Below are 21522 nucleotides of genomic sequence, written 5' to 3'. Positions count from 1 at the left end.
CTTATGCAAGTGCACAACAGTAATATATAGATCTTTAGGCTGGGAACAGTGAATCACTGGGAGGTTTTTCATCAAGGGTTACTGAGTGACATGAAATAGACAACAAGAGCGAATCTCGCGTTGTCAATGAGGTCAAAGGGAACCCAGAGGTGAAAAACATTCCAGTAATTCACTTTTTACCCATCTATAAATTTGATATGTATGGCCGCAAAAATCACCTGCTTTCAACTGTTATGCAGAGGCACAATGGGATGCCTTACATAACTGGGCCTCTCCCACTGTCCCAGATAAAAAAAATACATTGTCTCCTGCCACCCACCCTTACCACTCTCTGTCCCTTCCCTTCTATCTGCTATTGCAGCTTCCCTCTGTACTTTCCAGAGCTACTCTGGCAGGCTTTCTGAGCGCCCAGGTGGGGCAGCATGAAACTACTTTATGGCATAGCAACAGTGGGTACAGCTTTTGTTGACAACTGTTGCTACATCATAGCAGTCAGTTATTGGATTTGGATCCAGGTATTCAGGCTATTGCCTCTATACCAGAGCCATACATAACCGAAATATAAGAGATTGAAGAACAAAGGGCGTGGCAGTGAAAAAGGAAAAAATAAAACATGAGGCAAATGCTTTCAATTGTAATGTCGGTGACCCGCACAAAGAAATGTAATCCGGTCAAAAACTCTACGTCAGCAAAGCCATAACAGTCCATTCACGTGGTGCAGTCAATGGTGTCCATGAAGTTTAACCAGCCGCATTCTCTTCGAAGGGGTTGCATCTAGTGATCATCATTCCCGTTTGTGTTCTAGGGTCAGTAACTTGGTAGCATATATCTATTTGTTTGTGGTTGCGCTCAATGAGATGGTTGAACAAAAAGGACGTTTGCAGTGGCACACCCACTCTGGCTATTATGCTGTAACTTGCAAGACTTGGGGCCAGATGTACTGAGGTTCCCGTTTGCACTGCTATCTAAAGAATGCAAAAGGATATGTACAAAATTTGCGATTCCTACAGATTAGGAATCGCTATTAGGGAATCACAAATAGGAAATGCCATTGTATTCCGGCCTATGGGCAAAATAGGATATGGTTTGCATTTCCTGAGTTGCGATTTCCTATTATGAAATCGCAATTTAAGAAATACAAAGCCATAGGTGCCTCTAGGCTTAAGGCCCCCCAGGAGGCACCCCGAATTTCTCTAGTGCAAATGTAAGGGCGCACATGCCCCAGGGGCATATGCGTGCTTCATGTGACAATAAAAAAAAATGCATCTTCTTTATTTTGCACATGGTTATCGTTGACTTGAAGTCGATGGTAATTTCATTGCCTAAACGCCCGATTCGTATTTAGGAAATGCTATGTACATGTGCTTCAGTAGTCACAAATAGGTAATCCCTATTTGTGATTCCTAAATCTCTGTCGCAATTTGCAATTTCTACCAGGTAGAAATCGGAAATTGTAACCGGTTTTTGCCATTTGTACATCTGAAAAGGCCATTTATCATTTCTTAATGGGCCAAAATAGTGACTCTGCCCTTTAAGAATTGCTAAATGGCTTCGTACATCTGGGCCATCCTCTTTTGAGCTTTGGCCAATACATATCTTAGAGCATGGTGACCAGATAGCATGTACAAAGTTGGCGGAATTCCAATTAGTATGGCTGGCCAGGTGACTCGTAGTAGTGCCATATTTCCTGCAGCATACCTCTTAGCATGTCTTTATTTTGTGAGTGTCTTCCCACTTGTAATAATGTTTACCATCTCAACAAGGCAAGCCAAATGCCTTTCCTAGGCTTCATAGGGGGCAACCACCTGGCAAATGTTTCCTGCTCTCCAAAATGATTGATTCGTTCTATTGACTTCAGTGGCATCACCTTCCAAGAAAAACCTATTTCCCCCTTCCTTATTACTCAGAATAAGACAATGCCGAATACTGAGTGCACTAGATAAGCTCCCTTGTATCTACATGTTTTGAATAATGTGTATTGTACAGTGCCAAACATGGTTTGCAAGTGCCTTTCCCCAGCTTTTATCATTTTGTAACCAACAAGCTAGAAGGACCAGTTCTGGCATTGAGGATGCAGGAGTGAAGGTTTCATTATAGAACAAAGGTGCCAACCAGCTTTCAATAAGGTTTATTTTTCTCTTATAAGGAAAACCTAGGACACACTCAGTTTCTGTGTCACTAGCAAGAATGTGCATATCCTTGTGCATGTTTGACCACGTGCTAAGTAAGCCTACCACATGAAGGTGTATTTGGCATTTCTCTCTTTTTTTGAGCAGAGTCAAAAAGTATGTCTAAAAGCCCATTTGACAACTATAGGAGTCACTTAGATTTAGGTAGGCTGTACTCCGCTTCGCTTCCCCCTAGCAGAATGCAGCCTGCCACATTTAGAGAGCTTTAACCTTAGACCATGGCAGTTATTCTTAAGGCAGTGTAAGTTTGAGAGTGGCCACCATGTTTCATGCGGATACTGCAAACTCTTTTGTTTTTCGAAAATGCTACTCCCAAAGCGGGAATTTGTATCTGAAAAACAAAAAAAATCGAATGGCCTTAATACTCTGGGAGTTTTCTCCCAAGGTGTATAGATCATTTAAAAAAAATTCAGTTTGGAAATTCCATTCTTTTTGTGACAGTGTTGTATAGGAAAAAAGTACTTAGGAATGTCCGCATTAAATAGGGCTGTTGGTCTCCGGTACCTAAGCTGATGGCCTGATGTCTGATGGGCTATTGGTCTAACGTTTTCACTTGTTTCGGCTTCGCTGTCAGAATCATGGTGGGCCACCAATTCCAAAGAGAGTCGTGGACCGTCACTATGGCAGTTAGGATACTCAGTCAGGTTTGTGGTGGAGTATGGTGTCCATCGCACACTAAACAACCTCCTATATTGTTTAAGAAAAAACGATTTGTTCTTTGTAATTCTGAAGACAGAGCTAAAGACTTACTAAAAAAACAGTTCAATAAGAATCTGAGAAAGTATTAATTTAGGGGCTCTATGTGACGGAGACTAAAATTTTAATATAACAAAAACGAACTTTACTTCCACCAACATTTTCATCCTTCCAACTAGGCCATGTGAAGAAATGTGAGGAGAATGGGAATAACAGATTTGTTCAAGGTGCAAAGTCATTGCTTAGTTTTTGCTAGTGGTTGCTGGTTGTGGGCACCTGTGTTTGTTTTTGGGGACAGTAACTTATTTTTCAGCATCGGACTTCGACCGAGAGCGAAAGTCCAAAAATGGTGGAGGATCAAGTTAGGGTAGGGTAGTAAAGCAGTACCAAAGGGAATATTTAGGATTGAAAACAAACCTGTAAGAGAGAGATAATGAGTCCGTATGTGTAGAGGATGAAAGACAGGCAGTCGATGCATTCTAGGTGCCTGTTACTCGACAACCCTGGCATTCGGCAGCACTTTGGACCTCTACACTTGTTCTTGTACAAATGAAGTAGTGGATTAAGTTGAAGACGTCAGTGTCAGGATATCCATGTGTGAATCCTGGCTTCCTTCAGTTGGCCTAAATATGTGTGACCCTGAGTCAAACACTGTTCCCCCTGTTCACTCCGTTACCTGATCTTATTAGACGTACATGGCGGTGATTCAGATCAAAGTGTTCTCTGTAGAAGAAAATTAATGTACCAAGCAGTATGCTTCAGATACAAGAGCAGGCACAAGAAATAAGTTATTGGGACACATTCATCAGGGCACAATTCACAAAGGTAAACTTAGACCTGAAGTCTAAGTTTACCTTTGTGAACAGGGCCCTGAGTGATCGGTGTAGGAGAGTAGGATCTGCTTCTTATCGTTACCCCCACTTTTTGCTGATGTTTCACTGTTTGTCGACTTTAGTCTGGCTGGGACCTTGCTATTCAGGGCCCCAGCCTAGCTGCTTCCTCTCCAAATGGATTCCATGTACTTTAGGTACACTCCAGATTGGATTCTGGGGTACCTTTATAAGTACCTAGTATATGGTATACTATGTACCCAGGGCATAGGTACCCCAGAGGCCTACCAGGGGCTGCAGCATGTATTATGCCACCCCTGAGAAGCCATTCAAAATGACACAACAGGTCTGCTACAGCAGCCTGTGTACGGTGGTGTATGCACCCCTTACTCAGATATAGGGTCCCTATATCTCTCCATATCACTGCACATATAAACCTATCAGTCACCCCTATGGCAGGCCTTATCCATCCTGAAGGCAGGGTGCTGGGTTTTATATGAGAGGGTGCCCATGCATGATCTGAGCCCCTCTGCAGCTTTTGGAACCTTTATTCCGGGGTGGTTTGTGATGCAGCCAAACCATATACTCTTAAGTGCATTATAACCTCGCGGTAAATGCTAACTTTGGAATTGCTGCATGGAAACATGTCGTGTTTGGTGTCAAAGACCTTGGAATCATACCTCCACACCAGTAACTGGTGTGGGAGGTATGATTCCAGCTTACTAGAGGGAGAAATATGACAGCCCTGGTACAGCCGTTACCAGCTTCACAGACCCTGGCATCACAAAATGGATGCTGCCAGCCACAGACACGAGTCTGCTATCCTGCTGCTGGACGATACTCCGGCAGGGAAGGCCTGGACAATAGGTTTCCTGTCACAGGGAGGTGTAACCACCTCCCAGACAGGCTTTAGTGTATTGGGGCTGGGTGGGTGCACTCCAAGAATGCTTTGAAGTCTGCACTGGGGGCACATTTGGTGTCACTGTGCATAGTCCAGCTCAAACCGGTTGCAGGGGCACTCAGCCCCTGCTCTGGCGCAAAACTGGACAAAGGACATGGGTGTAGCCACCCCTCTGTTCTGACCCTCCCATAGGTGGGTCCCCAGAGTTTGTCCCACCCCTTCCTTGGGTATAAAGTAGGAACCCCTGACTACAGGACTTTAGATTTACCTGGACGAAACTCTGCTACAGAATCCCAGAACTTCTACTATCTACACGACGTTGGATGACAGAAGAATCTCCCTTGGAGTAAAGGAGTTACTCCCCTGCAAGGCAGGCACCAAAGACGCATCTGTCCGGTTTGCATCGACGCTGCTCCTGAAGGACTCCTGACGATTTTGCAACACAGGAAGTGGGTTTCCAAGCTTCGCCGAGGCCGATCCATGCTCTCATTAACTTTGAGATCCAAAGCCCTCGTGGGGACCGTGCAACCCGAACCCCTGGACACCATGACCATTTGCAGCAGCATATGCTTCCTGGCTATCTCTGAGGCTGTGCTTCGGGCTACTTGTAGTCCAGACCCCGAGCAGAGATTCCACCGAAGGTTGCTGTCCTACACTCCACGAGTGACCCGTGAGCTGGTATCTAGTGATTCCTCTCGAGGTCCCTTTGTGATCCCTTGTCCGTTGACTTGTGGGTCCTGAGATGGGTACTTTGACTTTCAATTGGCTTACCTGGTTACTCCAGACGTGCCCTGAGTCTCCATCGCTTGGGGAGTCCACAGGACCTTGCTGGCCCACACCAAAGCTGTTTTTCTCTCACCATATGGGTTGCCGTTGCCAAGGCTTGTTGGTCTCCAATCCCCCCCCCCCCCTTTCCCAGCACTCTACATCGTTCATGGGACAGCTCGCCTGCAGACTGTGGTCGTCATAGACGCTTCCTGGTCTCCGTGGCAGTGGAGTCAAGCTTGACCTCATCGCACCTGAAACACCCGACATCGGTGAGCATTCGTCTAGCGTGCCTCTGGTCACTGCCAAGTGACCCAGACTCTGTCCCTTCTGCTTTCAGGTTCTTCACATCACATCTTCGATCCAGGCTTGGATCACACCGGACATTTCTCCTTTCCACTGCAGCAGCACTTTGCAGCACATCGCCATTGAAATCAACGACGATTCCCGACACCATTTGACACCTATGCACCCGGCTTCCCTGGGTGAGGTAACACTAGTTCTCTGGTGCTCCCGTGGGTGCTGGTCCTAGAACCCTCGAAGTCTGAAAGGGTTTGCTCAAAGTCCTCTCCTAAGTGTCCTTAAACTTTAAAATTCCAACTGCGACTTTCCCATTGAATTGTACGGGGGTCGCGCCTGTGTTCTCACACTGCACACGTCCCCTGTAGGTCTCCTGTGTCACTGCCTTGGGTGGTTCCTTGGGGTCCCAGCGATTCTACGTGCTCTAGCCACTGTGTCTAGTCAAGTCGTGGTTCTTATTCCACTTTCTTAATATTTGGTTTGGTGTACCCCTGGGGCCCATTGTATATTCTGCTATTTACTGTCGTTTAATAACTGTATTATTGTGTGCCTTGCTTTCTAACTTCATAAAGAGGTTAGTATAGAGTGTTTAGAAATGCATATATTTTATATATATATATACCTTGTGTGGTTCTTCTTTCATTTGGTCATTCAGGAGGTTATAATCTGGTATGCCAAGCTGCTTTACACTCCTTCAAGACTTAGCCTGAAGGCTGCTCTCCATAGCTACCACTATGATAGCTTTCAATAAAGGCGGTCTTAAACCTAATCATCAATAAGGGTTGTTTGGGCTGGTGCAAGGTGCCCACTATAACTAGTGGACCGCATATACCAGGCCAACTCTTCACAACCAGCAATTGTTTTGCTGTATTGCTGGTCTTTGATAGTTCTGGTGTTTTTTATTTCACTGAGTTGTTTTAGCATTCTATCAGAGCTATGTAAAGTCTCAGAAAAAGGCTGGCATTGAGCGGATGAGCAGTTTAAGTTTGCATAGTTACCAGATGTATTCTTTGTTTTAGCATGTCACATGCCCATCATCTTGTAAACCTGAGGCGTAGGGTTTGTGTACATTTGTATCTTCAAATTGATGTTACAAAAAGCATCATACTCCTTGAATTATTGTAGATTTACTTTTTCATGAACAATGGTTATTTGTTTTTCTGTTTAGAAAGAGGCTTTTGTAGTGTGTACCTATTCTGGATTCCCATGCTGTGCATTTATTCTGTCATATAGTGGTGGGGTCCGGAAAGTGGGTGGGTTACTTTGCACGCTAGTTTTATCAGTTACCTCAGTGACAGGCATACATGACTCGGCAGTAGTTCAGGTATGGTTAAATGAACCATGATTTACCATGTGGTGAACTTTTACATTGCTTTTTCATTCAGTAAATGGTACCCCAAGTGATAACCTATCTAACTTGTCAAGAGATTCGACCAGGCAAAGGGATCGAGCAGCACTTGCACTGACCTTCCTATCTATTCTCAGTTCTCACTCCCACTTGTTCAGTCATTCATTCCCTCTCAGTACTTCAAATGAGGAAAAAATAAGTGCAGGTGCTCCCTGAACTTTGAGTAAGGTTTAACAGATGATTGGACTAATGGGCGGGGCTAGAAGGAAATAGAGGGCGGGCCTAAGAAGCAGATCATTTAATGCAGTTGCCAAGTTTTGTGAGTCTGCATGCTAGTTTATACCTTTTTGTGCTTATAAGCTGTCTAGTTGGTGGAAAAACACCAATAAGCGTTGCCTTCAGTGTCCAAAATCGGTCTCTCTCCGCTTGCCGTTCCGCTCCTACCCCCTCAACCAGGTGTGTAGTTTCACTGGGGCTGTTTCATCCCCTTTACAAATGTATTTTTAAATAAAAAGTTGGTACAGGAGCTTTCAGTCGGGTATGGTAAGGTGTCTACCTGATTTCACCTGAGAGAGTCAGTCAGTTTCTCTCCCTCTCCCTCCCCTGTGTTTGAAGTATCCCCTCACACTCTACACTTCTTTCCATTTCCGCTAGTCCATAACCCCTCTCATGCGCTGCTTCTCAACGAATTTTTACCATGATATTCCAGCGTGAATGTCGGAAAATCTGAAGCTCGCACCCCACCAGTTTGACTGACCAGGCTACGCCCCTGCCTACAACACTGATGCTTCCCTACTGATCAGTTTCCCATTCCCCCTCTTCCCATCCTCAATGCAAAATTCCTTCCTTCCCCCCAAGCTGCTGTATTGCCCCAGGCTTAACATTAGCTTAGCTATACCGTGTCTGTCTTTGCATGTCAATACTTATAGTCTTAGAAATCAGTAGTATACAAATAAGTGTGAATAATCTGTGGTTGTGCACTCAGGCCCGTCATGATTTGCCTGTATAGTGAGAAGTCCGATCTGTCGCGCCCCATCTGCGTCCCTTCCCTGCTATGATGACCCGTGTCCGGCATGGTGAATATCTCATGACTGTCGTTTGTGTATTCTTTGCTTTAAGATGCATATAAACTTCTATTTATTATAAAAGCAGTTTACAGTAACTTAATTATATATCAGTGAGTTAGCAAATGCCGTACAAAAATGTGTAACCTGCAGGTTGTAGGTTTCAAACCTTGTTAGATAAGCCATGGGTGTGGCTAAACCTCTGCTTTAGGACTCTGTATACCCTGCAGCTTACAGATTCCACCGGCATGTATATTGGGTTGTGAGTTAATACACCTCCTGCAGAGATTGATAACCTAAATATTACATGTTCCCAGCCTAGTCAGATGACCTCTTGGCTTACTGAATCTTCTACAGTTAGGTACATGTTACCTGTAGGTTCCCATTTTCTAACCAGAGTTAGAGGTATACCTTGGATAATGCATCATCTGCACAGACCTTTGTGTGCCTCTGAAGGTGGCCGGTTCCTGTCCCAGTGAAATACATCAGAGGGTTAATGTGAGAGGTGGTAAATGAGAGAGAAAGATGGGTGAGAGCGGGATGGAGAGGGCATGGGTAGAGAAGGACTGGAAGAACAAAGATGAAGAGACAGAGATACACATTGATAGGGGGCTTCTGCAGGATATATTCCCTCCAGTTGTGACTGCCTAATGAAACAACTAGTTTACCTTGGAAGTAGAGTGACCACCTCACTCCAGGTGATTTCACACACTGTGTCCAGTTCTGAACCTTTCACCTACAAATCTTTGATTTCACGTGTGTTGCTCTAATTAGTTCAATGGAAGCAACAGCATCCAGAATACATTTGACTATCATACAAATGTCTAGGATTGGAAACGGTGTCTGTGGTGACTTAGAGGGGGATGACTGTCCTACATCGAAGTCACGTTCATCTGGCTGCTAGGCAAATCTTCTTATAGCCTGAAATAACAAGTCCCAGTCCTCTATACACACCCGGAGCGTACGCTAGCTGCACAGATCTGTGTACCGCATGCAGATTGTGGGTTTGGATTCCTACAAGACCATCCTCGCCTTTACCCTGTCTCATGTGCATAGCAAGGATGCAATTAAATATGGTAACATTGGCAGCAGTTTCTTGATTCGAGAGTTTCAACTCCTGCAGTAGAGAAACAAATTTGCCAAATAAAGATCTAACCTTAACGGCCTCTTAAAGAGGCGCAGCCCAGAAGAATGGAGCCATGTTTGGAGGCCTTCGGGTTTATCCCAGACTTCCACAAATTAAATGTATTCAGCTTCTCCAAAAAGAGAACCAGAAGGCCTGTACATACTTAAAAGATCACAGATTCTGGAATTCAGCTCCGTTTGGAGCAGGCGCACACCAGCCTTGTGCTGCGGCTCGGTTCGCTCTCTCACTGACTGCATCTTTGCCTTTGACCCTTTACAGCGCTTCGGCCAGGTTACTGAGATATAAGTACCACTTCATACATTCTCAAGCTGGGCCAAACAAGATGTTTTGATGCTGGTAACTGGACAGCAGCGGGCAATGTCAAAGCACTGCTCGCTTTAACTCACTCACTGAACTTTGCAGTCAGCAAAGAGCAGTGCTGTGCCTGCTGTCTGCTTGATGCCCAGGTTGATGCCTGATCTCATATGTACTAAGGAGTCTACCTGTTCCTTTGTGACCTCGACGCTGAAGCCTGATGCACCACCAATCGGCCACAGAACAGACTGTATTGTTACAACTTTTATATAGTGCTTATTACTTGAATCTGGGGCACTGAGGCATCTGCCTACCTGGGCAGCAAGTTGCACCAAGTAGAGCGTGTAGTTGGAAGTGTGTTATCTTTGTGTTTTTGATCCTATGTCGGTAGTGTTTTCATGTTCTGCATAATTACCACCGAGGTACAGGTATCCTGTTATGGGACGCAGTGCTTAGCAGTATGATGGATGAAGAGATGTGAGAGACACCTGCAGTTTATGGTTTTCAATAAGCTGGCAGCTTTGAGCAGGTACTTTCATTGTGTTTATTATGATCGTAGTCTACTTAGCTAGGTACTGCACTGAGTTGTCCAACCTCAGATATTTAGTATAAAGGTTTTTGATCCTTTAAATTGTGATCTAGAAGTCCCTCCCTGTCCCCTCTTATCACAAGCTGAACCTTCTTGGTCTCCTTCCCTCGATTTGGCATGCACTATACCAGTAAAAAAAAAAAACCTCAATCCCTCTGGCAAGCAGTTAGAGTCCTGACTGAAATATTCAGAAACCCTGCTGCAGTGCCAAAAAAAGCAAAGCAAAAGCATTGCTTTCTGTATATAAATCATCTATCAGATCAAGAATGTTGGACCTGATGTACCGAATGCTTTTTACCCGTTGTTTGCCTATAGGTGAATGTACTGACGCATAAAGGTATTAAAGTGTGATGATTCAGAATTATAAAATAGTCCCTCATGCATTGCAAATGCAAGCACTCAATAGGAGGCGGAATGTTACTCCAAACAACCATTTACATGAGGTGAGAGAGGTATAGTTTTCTGGGCCGGGCCAAAGCTCACTGTATGTATAATTTAAAGAATTGGTAACATTAGGTTTTGCAGCTAGCTGTGTTGTCTAGCCAGTCCCTGACCTAACCAGCATCAGTGGCTTTCTGACGGACTCTGACAGGCCTGTGCTTCAGACTATGTGGACAATTCCTATTTGCTACGACAGACACAGCAAGTGGACTAGACCACGTCTGCACTCTTGACCTTAAGAGGCAGCGAGCTTCTGTGGATTATTTCAGTGTCCCTGATTGGGCACTGATGGAGTGATCTGAGTGCATTGTAACTGAGCTCTGCCTTCCTTTGGGAATCGTCAGTCTTCTTTCAGGGCTGTTTCTTTTCTCCCATATTTCTTGTCTGCTCGTACGTATGGTGCTCTTACGTAGTATTGTTTGCCTTTCCCTGGGCTTCTGAGGTGCTTTGAGCTCTAACTGGACACTCTGGAATACTGCAGGCCAGTGCTATGAATATAGGGAGTCACCAAAACCCTCATTAGAGTGAGTTTCGTCTTTGCACATAAGTCACTATTCGTTCTAGAGGGAAGGGGAAATGAGATGGACTGTAATTGAAATGCTATTTCTGTAAGACAAGTTGGCAGCCCTATGCAAACCTTCCTCAACCAGTTCATTCACGTTCCCAGAGTAGTATTAAATACAGCCCCAAATAAATCTCTGTCCTCCTCTTTCATTGGTGCCCCATTGTAGGTTCCAAAGTCCCTGGTGCTTTGCCCATACCATAACATCTTTCTTTGCCAGATCAGCGTGCTGACAATGGTAAGTAGTTTTGTAATCCGACACATGGCAGGGGTCTCCTGCACAAGTGAGCTGCAGTGATTTTGACCTTGTTTTCCTACAAAGTGCTAAACTCTAGTGGGAGGTTGGGCTCCACAAAATAGTGCTATCCCTTTTAATATGGCTGGTTTCTGCCCCCAGACGTGGCCACAACTCTACTAATGTTTGGTGGAGACTGAACTTAGTGGTGGGGTACAAGCCTTTTTACCTGCACCCAAGTGGGTAAATGGCTCAATGGCTGACGTGTAAATCTGTGTAGTATGTCATGACTGGGCTTCATTTTTGTTTGGAATGTGCTGGACTGATGCCCCCTTTTGTTGCCTGTAGCTCCTTCGGTTGTAGGGAGCACCTTATGTCTTTGTAGTATTCAATGCTGTATTCTTCCCAATGTCTCTCCTACCCTTTTGTGCTACTCGATTTCCCACTTCCTGTATAGTGCTGGCTTGTGTAGCTTGAATTCACATCCAGGTGAGAAGAGCAGGAAGGCCGGGTCTAGATCAAGCGAGTTCCACAGGATCAGACTGTGGGCTGACGAGGGCAACACCTGAAAAGAGACGTGGTCACATTCATGGTTAAGACTTCACCCTATGTAAAAAAGAGTTTGGCTACCTACTCGTCCTTTGTATCAATTTGTCTTCTCTGATTGGGAGAAACAACACCAACAAGGCTACTGTTTGCCCTGGATCTGATTCACATCTGGGACGAAAATGCAGTTTGTCATGCTTTTCTCCTCTCCACCCCAACAAAGTTGTGGCTAAATCTTGAGTGGACTGATGGGTCCAGGCCAAGTTCTTCAGTATTGGGAATGAGCTATTTTATTTTCACTTACCCCTTGTCCGCCCTTTAATCCAGGGAGCTCTGCACACCTATGGGGAGTAAGGTTGATAAGTAAATAAGAATGAGACTCTCCTCATTACCTAGGCCTGTGAATGCGCAATGAATCATGTGCACATACTTAATCACAAATGCGTACCTAGAGAATGACGCAGCCTCGTCTTTGCTCCTTTATTTATTTCTTTTATCGATTTGGCACAAAATCAGCACAAAGCATCGATCAAGGCCAAACCTATTGGCTTTGCCAGAGGTTTTTTTTTTTTTTGCATTTCCTAATTGTGTTTTCATATTTGCACCATAAATATGGATGTCGGCAAATTCAGCGATAAAGGCATCCTTGGGAAAATACTGTTTCTGAGCCTGTTGTTAGCCAGATGCCTATAGTCTTTATTTTCCCCTTCCACTTCCAGCACTCTCTTACCCCCCCCCCCCCCCTCAAATCCCCAACAGCTTCGTCAACCAGCATAAAAAATGATAAGTTTCTCCTCATAACCAAATATGTGGATGAAGCAAAAATTTGCAGTAAACATTCCATATCATCGGGGGATTTATGGTCTCGGGAGGGCACCGCTTGAACCTGCTCTTAATAATTGAAGAATTTTAGGGGCTGCAGTCTAGGAGGGCATGAAAGGGTGGGAAGCACTTTGACAAGTATTTTAATCGCAGGCTCCATGTCATTTCAAAGTCATTCTACTGACCAGATATTGATCTGGAGTCTTTACATTACCATGACATCTAACATTATCACTTGAGACTGTAATAAGTGGAAAATCTTTTTTCCCCCCTCAACATAGGGTCTGGGGACAGTGTTCGATGCCAACAAATATTTCCACATTAGTTAGTAAGTAAGTAAGTAATATGTTTATTGTACAGTTAATTAAAACCATTACAAAAAAAATAAATAAAAAATTATCCGTCTCTTATTAACATGAAAAAAAAATGGAAAGATAAATAGTTAATAAAAAAACACACATTTTAAAATTGCACAGAATATCCACCCCCCCCTGCATTGGTAGCCCATAATCTTATTTCTTCATTTCTATTGGAGATATTAGCAGCAATTTGTTGGGTAAAATTACCCCTTAATCAGAGTCTTAACTGCAGAATGATATCAGGCCATGGTGTGCAGGATTAAAATACATGTTTAAAGTGCATAGTGCCGCCACAAGGATGAGAGGTGGCCATTTAGATGACCTTTTGATGATTTACTTAGGGCATTTACTTGTGCTAAAAAGCTTGAGGTAATAAACTTAAAACACTGTTGCATAATTCCACATTAGGAGATAATCTGCTTTGGTTTGGAGTTCCAAGAGAGGTGATTGGAGGTCCAGAAGGACAAAGGCTGTGTCTGAGGGGATGGCTATCCCAAAATTATTTTCATGGCTGCCAAGATCTTGGCCCTGAATGGCATGATGTAGAGGCAGTCCTACTGTACATATCTGAAGGCTCCCAGTAGGCCACACCCTCTCCAAGAGGAGGCACTTGTGTGGGAGTAAAATCTATATAGCTTCACAGGGGCGAGATACTACTTGTAATCTATTTTATGGCGAGTCTTCCTTTGCAGGATAATATGTGCTTCATGTCTAATGTTGTGCCATAGACCTCTCTATTGGGGCTACTTCACCCTTCTGTCTAGGATCCCATTTCATTGCAGGCTACAATTAATTGTGGGCAGTGGGGTAAGCATCTGTGCGGTTTTATAGGGTAGAAATGTTCCATTTTGAAACCTGTCTTGATATCCAAAATGTTGTAGTGGGTGTTAGGTCACAGGTGACCACTTTCCTCACAACTGTGTTAATCAACGATTGGCACATTTGGGTGTTCCATCAAGTTGGAAAACTTGTTTGAATATTTCCAGGGCCACCATGGTAACCCTGTGGAACATATCTGTGACTGTGAAACATTTTCCACCTATCGACGTGCCTGGCTGTAACACTGGTGTAAAAGCGAGGTTGCCACAGATTGGGTTATGTGTGAGAGAAATATGGTTAGGCTCAAACTCGTTGTTAGTATGTGCCAGATGTTAGTGTTATATGTGTACGGGTGCTAATGTAGATATTTGGGGTTGATCTCACTTGGGCTTCACACCAAGTCCCATACAGTTCTGCCTACTACAGCTGGAACCGTGTGTGGCCACACTTTGTCTCCCCAAGAGACCACTCCAACAGAACATGTAGCATTGTTGCCCAATAAGATGTCATAGTTGCACATTATGTTAGGCCCGTGAGTAATAATACATTAATCAACAGTGTATTGTTACCGTTGAAAGCACTATGATAGGTGCTTCCAAAAAGTGTGCGGGCAGCAATTCGGCCGTCGATCCGTCGGAGCGGCCCCAGTCGTTAGCTGCACGTTTTAGACAGTACGATCATAGAAATAAAGGAAGGACAGTGCACCTAGGTGGTCTTCATTACCCAACGGTGTTTGGTTACCGTCGGAAGCACTATGGTAGGTGCTTCCAAACACAGTATGCGAACAGCAGTTCGGGCGTCGATCCGTCGGACGTAACGAGAGGCTGAAGAACGCCCCTGGGGAACACGAAGTCTGTATAATTTGTCTACAGGTGTGCTTTAGAATGATGAGCAGACGGACACATTTACAATTGTCTATCATTTTGTTGGTTCGCTGTTGCAAGTTTTCCATATCTGTGCAAGGGGAGAGGGGCTTTGACACTTCACTATGGCTAAAGCCAGGAGCTGACTCCTCACTGTTCACTAACTAACATTTTTCACAACTTCAAATAGCAGGTTTTGCACTTAAGGGCATGTTTTGCTGGGATTCCCGCTGCATTACAATGTGTTTTACTTCAGTCCATAAAAGGCTGAGAACCAGGTTAATGGTCAGTGACTCAATATGCCCAGCAGCCAGATAAACGATCATTTACATGAATAGTAAACGAACATGGCCTGCTTTGTAGCTCCTGTTCAATCCAGCGGGTGAGAGGATTCTTTCAGCCAGCATGGGGCCTACTATCAAACGATGTTTGCAAAACAAAGGTGGCCACGGCCAGGCCTCTGGCAGTCAGCCCCACCTCTCGACTAACAAGCATTGGCATAGCCAACAGGTCTCGCCTTTGGTACCTTATAAGTATTTAGTTATGCAGCACAATATCCTTGGTGCAAAAACATCAACCGTTGCATGGCTAAACACTTATAGGGTCCCAAAGGCGAGACCTATTAGCTATGCCAATGCTTGTTTTAGACTGGCAAATATTGTATATCCCCGAGACAAAGAATATTACAGACTAATTTCTATATTACTCTGTAGATTGGCCTGGATTTAAAGCAATTTAGAGATGCAAACATTTTTTCCCATTTCTATTTTTTCCTGCTCCCTATTTTCTGATTGATCATTATTTCCCCAAATAAATTAATAATTGAAATCTACTCAAATGACACCTTGCAGAATTGTCTATTTTCAGAATTCTATAGCTTTCCAGGTTCACTCGTATGTTTCACACCTATTTCACTTACAAACTGCAAGTAGGTGGATACTCCAAAATTCGAAATATTGACCACAGTTAGCAATATGCAAAAACTATTTTTTATTCAGCTCTGCCTGCTTATAAGAGCCGGGGAAAGGAGGACTTTAGCACGGTAAACAGTTTGCTGATGTAAATTTTCAGAAGAAGAACCCACACATTTTCTTGTGCATCAATTGTTTCCCATTTTTCGGAGAAAATAAAATTATTTTATTTTAGCTATTTTCCCTGTTCTCCGAAAATCATGTGTACTATTGGAATCTCCAACCTATGGGAAAAGGCACACCAACGTAGCCTTGATATCTGTGGTGATCGGTTATGAAGGCTCAAACGCGGACTATCCCAAATGTCAAAGGAGGGCTCAGCCGAAGGGGGACTGAGATGGAAATCCTCAGCACTTAAGGTGCTAACCCTTGAATACCTTAGAGGTGTCCTGATGATACAGTGGGGAGAAGGTATACGTTCTGAAGTCAAAATGTATCAGAAGAGCTTACTTCTGAGCCTCTCAACAACATGTTAACTCTGTAACCAAGGATGAATAAAAGTCCATTTATCACAGAAGGTAGTTGACAAAGCAAACATTCTATGGTTTCCAGGACATTGCAGTCTTCTGCTACAAATATGTGGGGTCAGGGATTATCATTTGCGAACATCACGGATACCTAACCTGAACTTATACCTCCATCCGAAAAAATGCTAGTCTCACGGGGCTAGTGGTGCCGAATTCAGGAGTATTGCGTTTTCAGACGTGGTTGTATCTGGACTGTCTCCAATTTAGAGAAGAGCTTTATTCTTCAGCAGAGGGATCTTAGGGTCCTCAGTCTCTGATCCCAGAACGCAGTGACCAAAAGGTTGGATATTTGCTAGACTGCTGCATGAAAGTGTCTCCAGGATACACTGACTGCATCTGGGCCACACGCGCATATCCTGATTGGCAGAAGCTTCTGAGCTTTGATGATGGTTCAAGGATGAATCTCCCATAATAAATGGTCACTCATTGGTGCAGGAGAGCATATTCACCAGGCTGAATATTTACTTGTGGGGTAGTCTCGTCTGCAGTTTTGTTGCCCTCCTAGGCCCTGTAAATTGTTGGAACAGCTCCTCTGGTCTCCCAGCCCTTGCTAGGGTCTCCTCTCAGGCGACCCTTCCACTTATTACAAAGTCAGACCTTTATCCTTGACCCCAGCTTTAAAGAAACAAGCAGCACTCTGGTCAGAACTGCCTTCAACTGCGAGTAAAAGATTTTGTAAACTTAAAGGTAAGATTAATCTTGTGGTCCATAGTCAAAAGAGCAGGACATAGAGGCGCTGGGATATCCTTTTCCTTTGTTTTTTGCTCAGCTGAGTCTGGTTCAGAGGGAGACCAGTAATAGGGCTCCAGGACCCTCAGTAGATCACAGGATCTTTATGGGCTCTTTCACAACCTGGAGAGGCCTGAGATGTGTTGTTGACCAGGTTCTAAGACAAGCCTTTTAAATGGGAGATTTATGAACTCTCTGACACAAAAATGATGGGGCCAAGAGCTTCCTCTTGTCTCTACTCGCAAGGATCAATCTGCTCTCTGTCTTGGTGTACATAAAGCACTGCTTCACAGAGTAAACTCAGACACCGTTCATCGCGCTCTTACACTGGAGCGAGGAAGAAATGGCTCCCCACTAACTGTGACTGATGGACTTTTACCCACAAAACTGCTACACAAAATGCCCAAAAACACGAATTGGCTTCAAGGCGATCAGGGGTTTGGAGAAATCCAGTTGGTCGATGGTAGAAGGACTTTTTGTGATACTTCTGCAGAAATAGCCTTTGGCTTGCCACAGGTGTCTCATAGTTGGCATCTGTATGGTCCCTCACATTGGAAGCTCCCAAGATATGCCACAAAAATACAGGGGACCTTTAAATAAATGAGAACTATAGGGTGGGACAGCTGGTACAAACCACTCTGTGAGTTTTTATTTAAAAAACACCCAAGGTAAAATTCTTCAGCCCCGTCATGACCAACTTGACCTCGGTGCTGCGATCCTGAGCGCGAGGCATTTGCATCAGGAAGAGCACCAAATAGTAACATTTGGTTGCTTCTGCTTTTGATCTTCACTGCAAAAAAACATATACTTCCCACGGAGTTACTTAGCAAAGTGCCTCATGTCCGGCCAGCCGTACACAAGCTCATGGATTCCTATTTAACAAGGTAACCATGTGTGGACAGCGTCACGCCTCCTCATGCAATGTGGAGCATCCATTAAAAGGGACTTTGAAAATGGCGTTGAGCCATGTTACCCATCACAATGTTCTAGTTAGTCAATTTTTTGCTTATCATGTTTCATCCTTTGTGAAAAGGATATTGATAGATTCTAACGCAAGGCAGGCCATCAAATTAATTTGGTTAGAAGAGTGGCGGTAAATGGACAGGCTCACCAGGGGGGGGGGGGGGGGTGATTTCCCAGTGTATTTGTTTAAACGGTTTTTGTAAGGAGATAGCAGTATGCTTGGTTACGGAAAAGAGCGCTTTGACCACCATTAAAAATGTAAGAAACCACTTCAAATGAACCATGTCAAATGCTGAACCACTAGCCTGGGATATGTGGCCCACCTCCCACCTATTCACCGTCTGGCTAAACGAGCTCCACGCACCTCTAAACCCAATGCAGCAAGTAAGGAGTCAATGACTGACATTTTCCCTATGCTTTAAGTGGATACTTCGATTTGTAGAAAGTACAAGCCACCATCCACGTATTACTTACTCTCCTGCCTAGACAATGCCGAGCATATGTACTTTGGAACCTTCCTTAATGTGAGTTGGAAACATCAGAGGATGCAGATTAGAGACCTCTTTAACCTTAAAATCTGGACTTGGATATAACCCACACTTCAGTCTCCACTGGTGCAGGTTGACCAGGCATGCCAATGGGCATCGCTCATCGAGATATTTAAAGCTCATGACCTCCCTTCTTTCAGCAAACACTCCGTATCTTCCACCAAGCTAGAACTGTTAATGGTTAGAGGTGCGGCATGGATAGGGCCGGACCAGAAATAAAAATCAACCCATGCAAAAATATGAAAACGAACCCCACGTTGGTGGCAGCGACTAGAAAGGGACCATGGTTTGATCATGACAGCCTTCCCTGCCATGAAAGCAGCCCTCTAGCCTGCTTCGCACCAGGGAAATGGCAGAGTATGAGAACGCAAAGTCCGCCTCGGAGCGTGGTGCTGAATATTTTTCTAGAAATATTGGTCAGTCTTTCTGGATAGTGCCGTTCGGGAAAGGAAGCAATGATTGTCTTCTTTACGTGAATCAACATTGACTTGAGTACTCAGCTGCATTACTTTCTCCCATCCATTGAAAGAAATGTGGCAGGTGCTAAAAAAAACTTTTTAGGGCCTCCTGCTAGCACATATTTGTGTATTCCACCAAGGGAGGGTATGTGTAGGTTTCAATAAGTGCAATTGTAGGCAAAATAGTAAACTGGCTTATTTGGAACTTCTTGCCTGCTCTTCGGTCCATGGTTTGGTCTTTGCCAATGGCGGCCGCCATAAACAAAGGGTGTTGGGGCAGGAGGAGGGAGCGCGGGGGTTGGGGACGAGCATGGGGGTGTTAATAATAAAACATAAACTTGCCTTAAGGTGCCGGCCGCGCTGTGCTTCCTCTTTTCTTCCTGGTCCCGGCAGCCCTTGGGATGGACTCCCATCCAATCCCGCGCTGCTCTCCTACCAGGAGAGCAGTGCAGGTATTGGCCAGAGCGGGCTGAAGAGAGTCTCTGGGGGTTTCTCCAGTCCGGCTGTTAAATGCAGCCTGCACGAGAAACGTAAGTGCGCATATGTGTTTTGGCCGGCCTGAAACGGCCGGCCAAACACATATGCGCACTTTGGGAGTACACGTATCACTACTCCTTCCCTTGCGCCACCCCTCCCTGCACAAGCTGGCTCGGAGCTAGCAAATAAAAAATAAAAAGATGCTAGGACATCGTTTGATTTTTCATTTGCTGGCTCTGATTCAGGCAGTGGGGCAACGCTCCTCCGCCATTGCAGAGGGCCGCCGCTGGTCTTTGCGGTGAGCATGCCTAGATGCATGATGAAAATACTTTGTTAGAGAAATGCGTCCACGCTAATGTTTCAGAGGCCTGTTTGCTATTTCTTGTTGAGGCAGTGGGGGTGATATATCGGTGATGGAAAGGATATTTTGGGAATGTTGTGTGCATGAATCAATTAGCACTGCTTCTGAAAGAGGACATTTCTAATTGGGAAGCCAAAATGTATGTTGCCATTCTTGCTGTGGGGGTGGGGAAGGTGAGGGTGACTCCCTGCGTTATACTACTTTTCATCCACCCCTCTGTGTCTCTCCACCTGAGGGCCAACCGTTGACTCTAAGCTCCTCTTTTTCAGCAATTGGTATCCAGACCACAGTTCATCGTTGACGGAGCCACCCGGACAGACATCTGCCAGGGGGCATTGGGTATGTACGAGTCTGCACGTGTAGATCCATTTCTCCAAGAGCACGTATAGTCCTACCATTGGAGGGCTAAACGTGCCCGCTGCTGCATTGCTCATGCCAGTAGTTCACATTGCATTTCCTCCCCAACCGCTTCCTAAAGCTGTCCAAACTTTGCTTTTACCTCTGTAGGATTGGTTAATAATCTGCCATGTTTTTGGTGTAAGAATAGCTGCCAAGTTTTGAGATTGATTATGTGTTACATTTATGGTTTCAGTTTAATGATGAGGGCCATTCTACTGCCAAATATGTGACACGTTGAATGACACTTGTCTAACCCTGTAATACAATTTTAAAATAATGACTTTCATATTCACAGTGCTTTCTCACTCGCACAAGCCGGGTCCTATCAGCTTTATAAATACTCAAGACCCTCATCCCCACTATGCCAGCCAAGATTCAATTCTGTTTTCTCTTTCTCTCTTTCTCTCTCTCTCTCTCTCTCTCTCTCTCTCTCTCTCTCTCTCTCTCTCTCTCTCTCTCTCTCTCTCTCTCTCTCTCTCTCTCTCTCTCTCTCTCTCTCTCTCTCTCTCTCTCTCTCTCTCTCTCTCTTCTCTCTTTCTCTCTTTCTCTCTTTCTCTCTTTCTTTCTCTTTTTCTCTTTTTCTCTTTCTTTCTCTTTTTCTCTTTCTTTCTCTTTTTCTCTTTCTTTCTCTTTTTCTCTTTCTTTCTCTTTCTTTCTCTTTTTCTCTTTCTTTCTCTTTTTCTCTTTCTTTCTCTTTTTTCTTTCTCTCTCTTTTTTCTTTCTCTCTCTTTTTCTTTCTCTCTCTTTTTCTTTCTCTTTTTCTTTCTCTTTTTCTCTTTCTTTCGGCTCCAGGATGCAGACACAATACTGATTGTAGGCTGGGGTACTTGGGCAGACTTGACGGTGATTGCCCCTTTAATTGCCTGGGCAGCGGCACAGGGCGAGCTGAAGAGCACTGTCTGCTTTTATTTAATTATGCCCTGCAGCGCCTCAACGCACATTATGGGAGTCGGTGGAACTGTAATATGCCTGATCAATACAGTTCAGTGCAGTGCCGCGGACACCAGCACTCCAGTGCGATCGTCTAACCCATGGTTTATGGTACGTGCCAGGGCTGTGAAACAGGAAATTAATTTGCACAGTTTTTCGACATTACTAAACTAAACCAAACTGAAGAGCTGGTCACATTTTCACCAGTGTTTCCCTTAATGGTTAAATTTGGCTCCTGATTTCTTCAAGAATTAGAAAAACGAGGCAATAAAATGTTCCATTATTAATTAGTACAGAATAAGCACAATAGGTCTAGACTTTTCCATCACAGACAAGTAAAAATTGGGCTCGGATTTATGTAGTATTTCATATTAGTGGAATGAGAAAAT

At 44.4% G+C, this 21522-nt stretch overlaps 1 protein-coding gene across 1 annotated transcript in view; it reads left to right on the top strand.

Moving 5' to 3' along the window:
* The window catches only part of LOC146798487 (calpain-1 catalytic subunit-like), a 224882-nt gene that overhangs the window by 18448 nt on the left and 184912 nt on the right, over nt 1-21522 (top strand). The window contains exon 3 of the mRNA XM_085625759.1: nt 20074-20143. Coding sequence (XP_085481885.1) covers nt 20074-20143 — 70 coding nt within the window. The remainder of the gene's footprint in view (nt 1-20073; nt 20144-21522) is intronic.

The sequence above is a fragment of the Triturus cristatus genome, chromosome 9, assembly GCF_964204655.1.
Source record: "Triturus cristatus chromosome 9, aTriCri1.1, whole genome shotgun sequence".
In the NCBI taxonomy this organism is placed as follows: Eukaryota; Metazoa; Chordata; class Amphibia; order Caudata; family Salamandridae; genus Triturus; species Triturus cristatus.
This window is presented reverse-complemented; position numbering and strand designations above follow the sequence as displayed.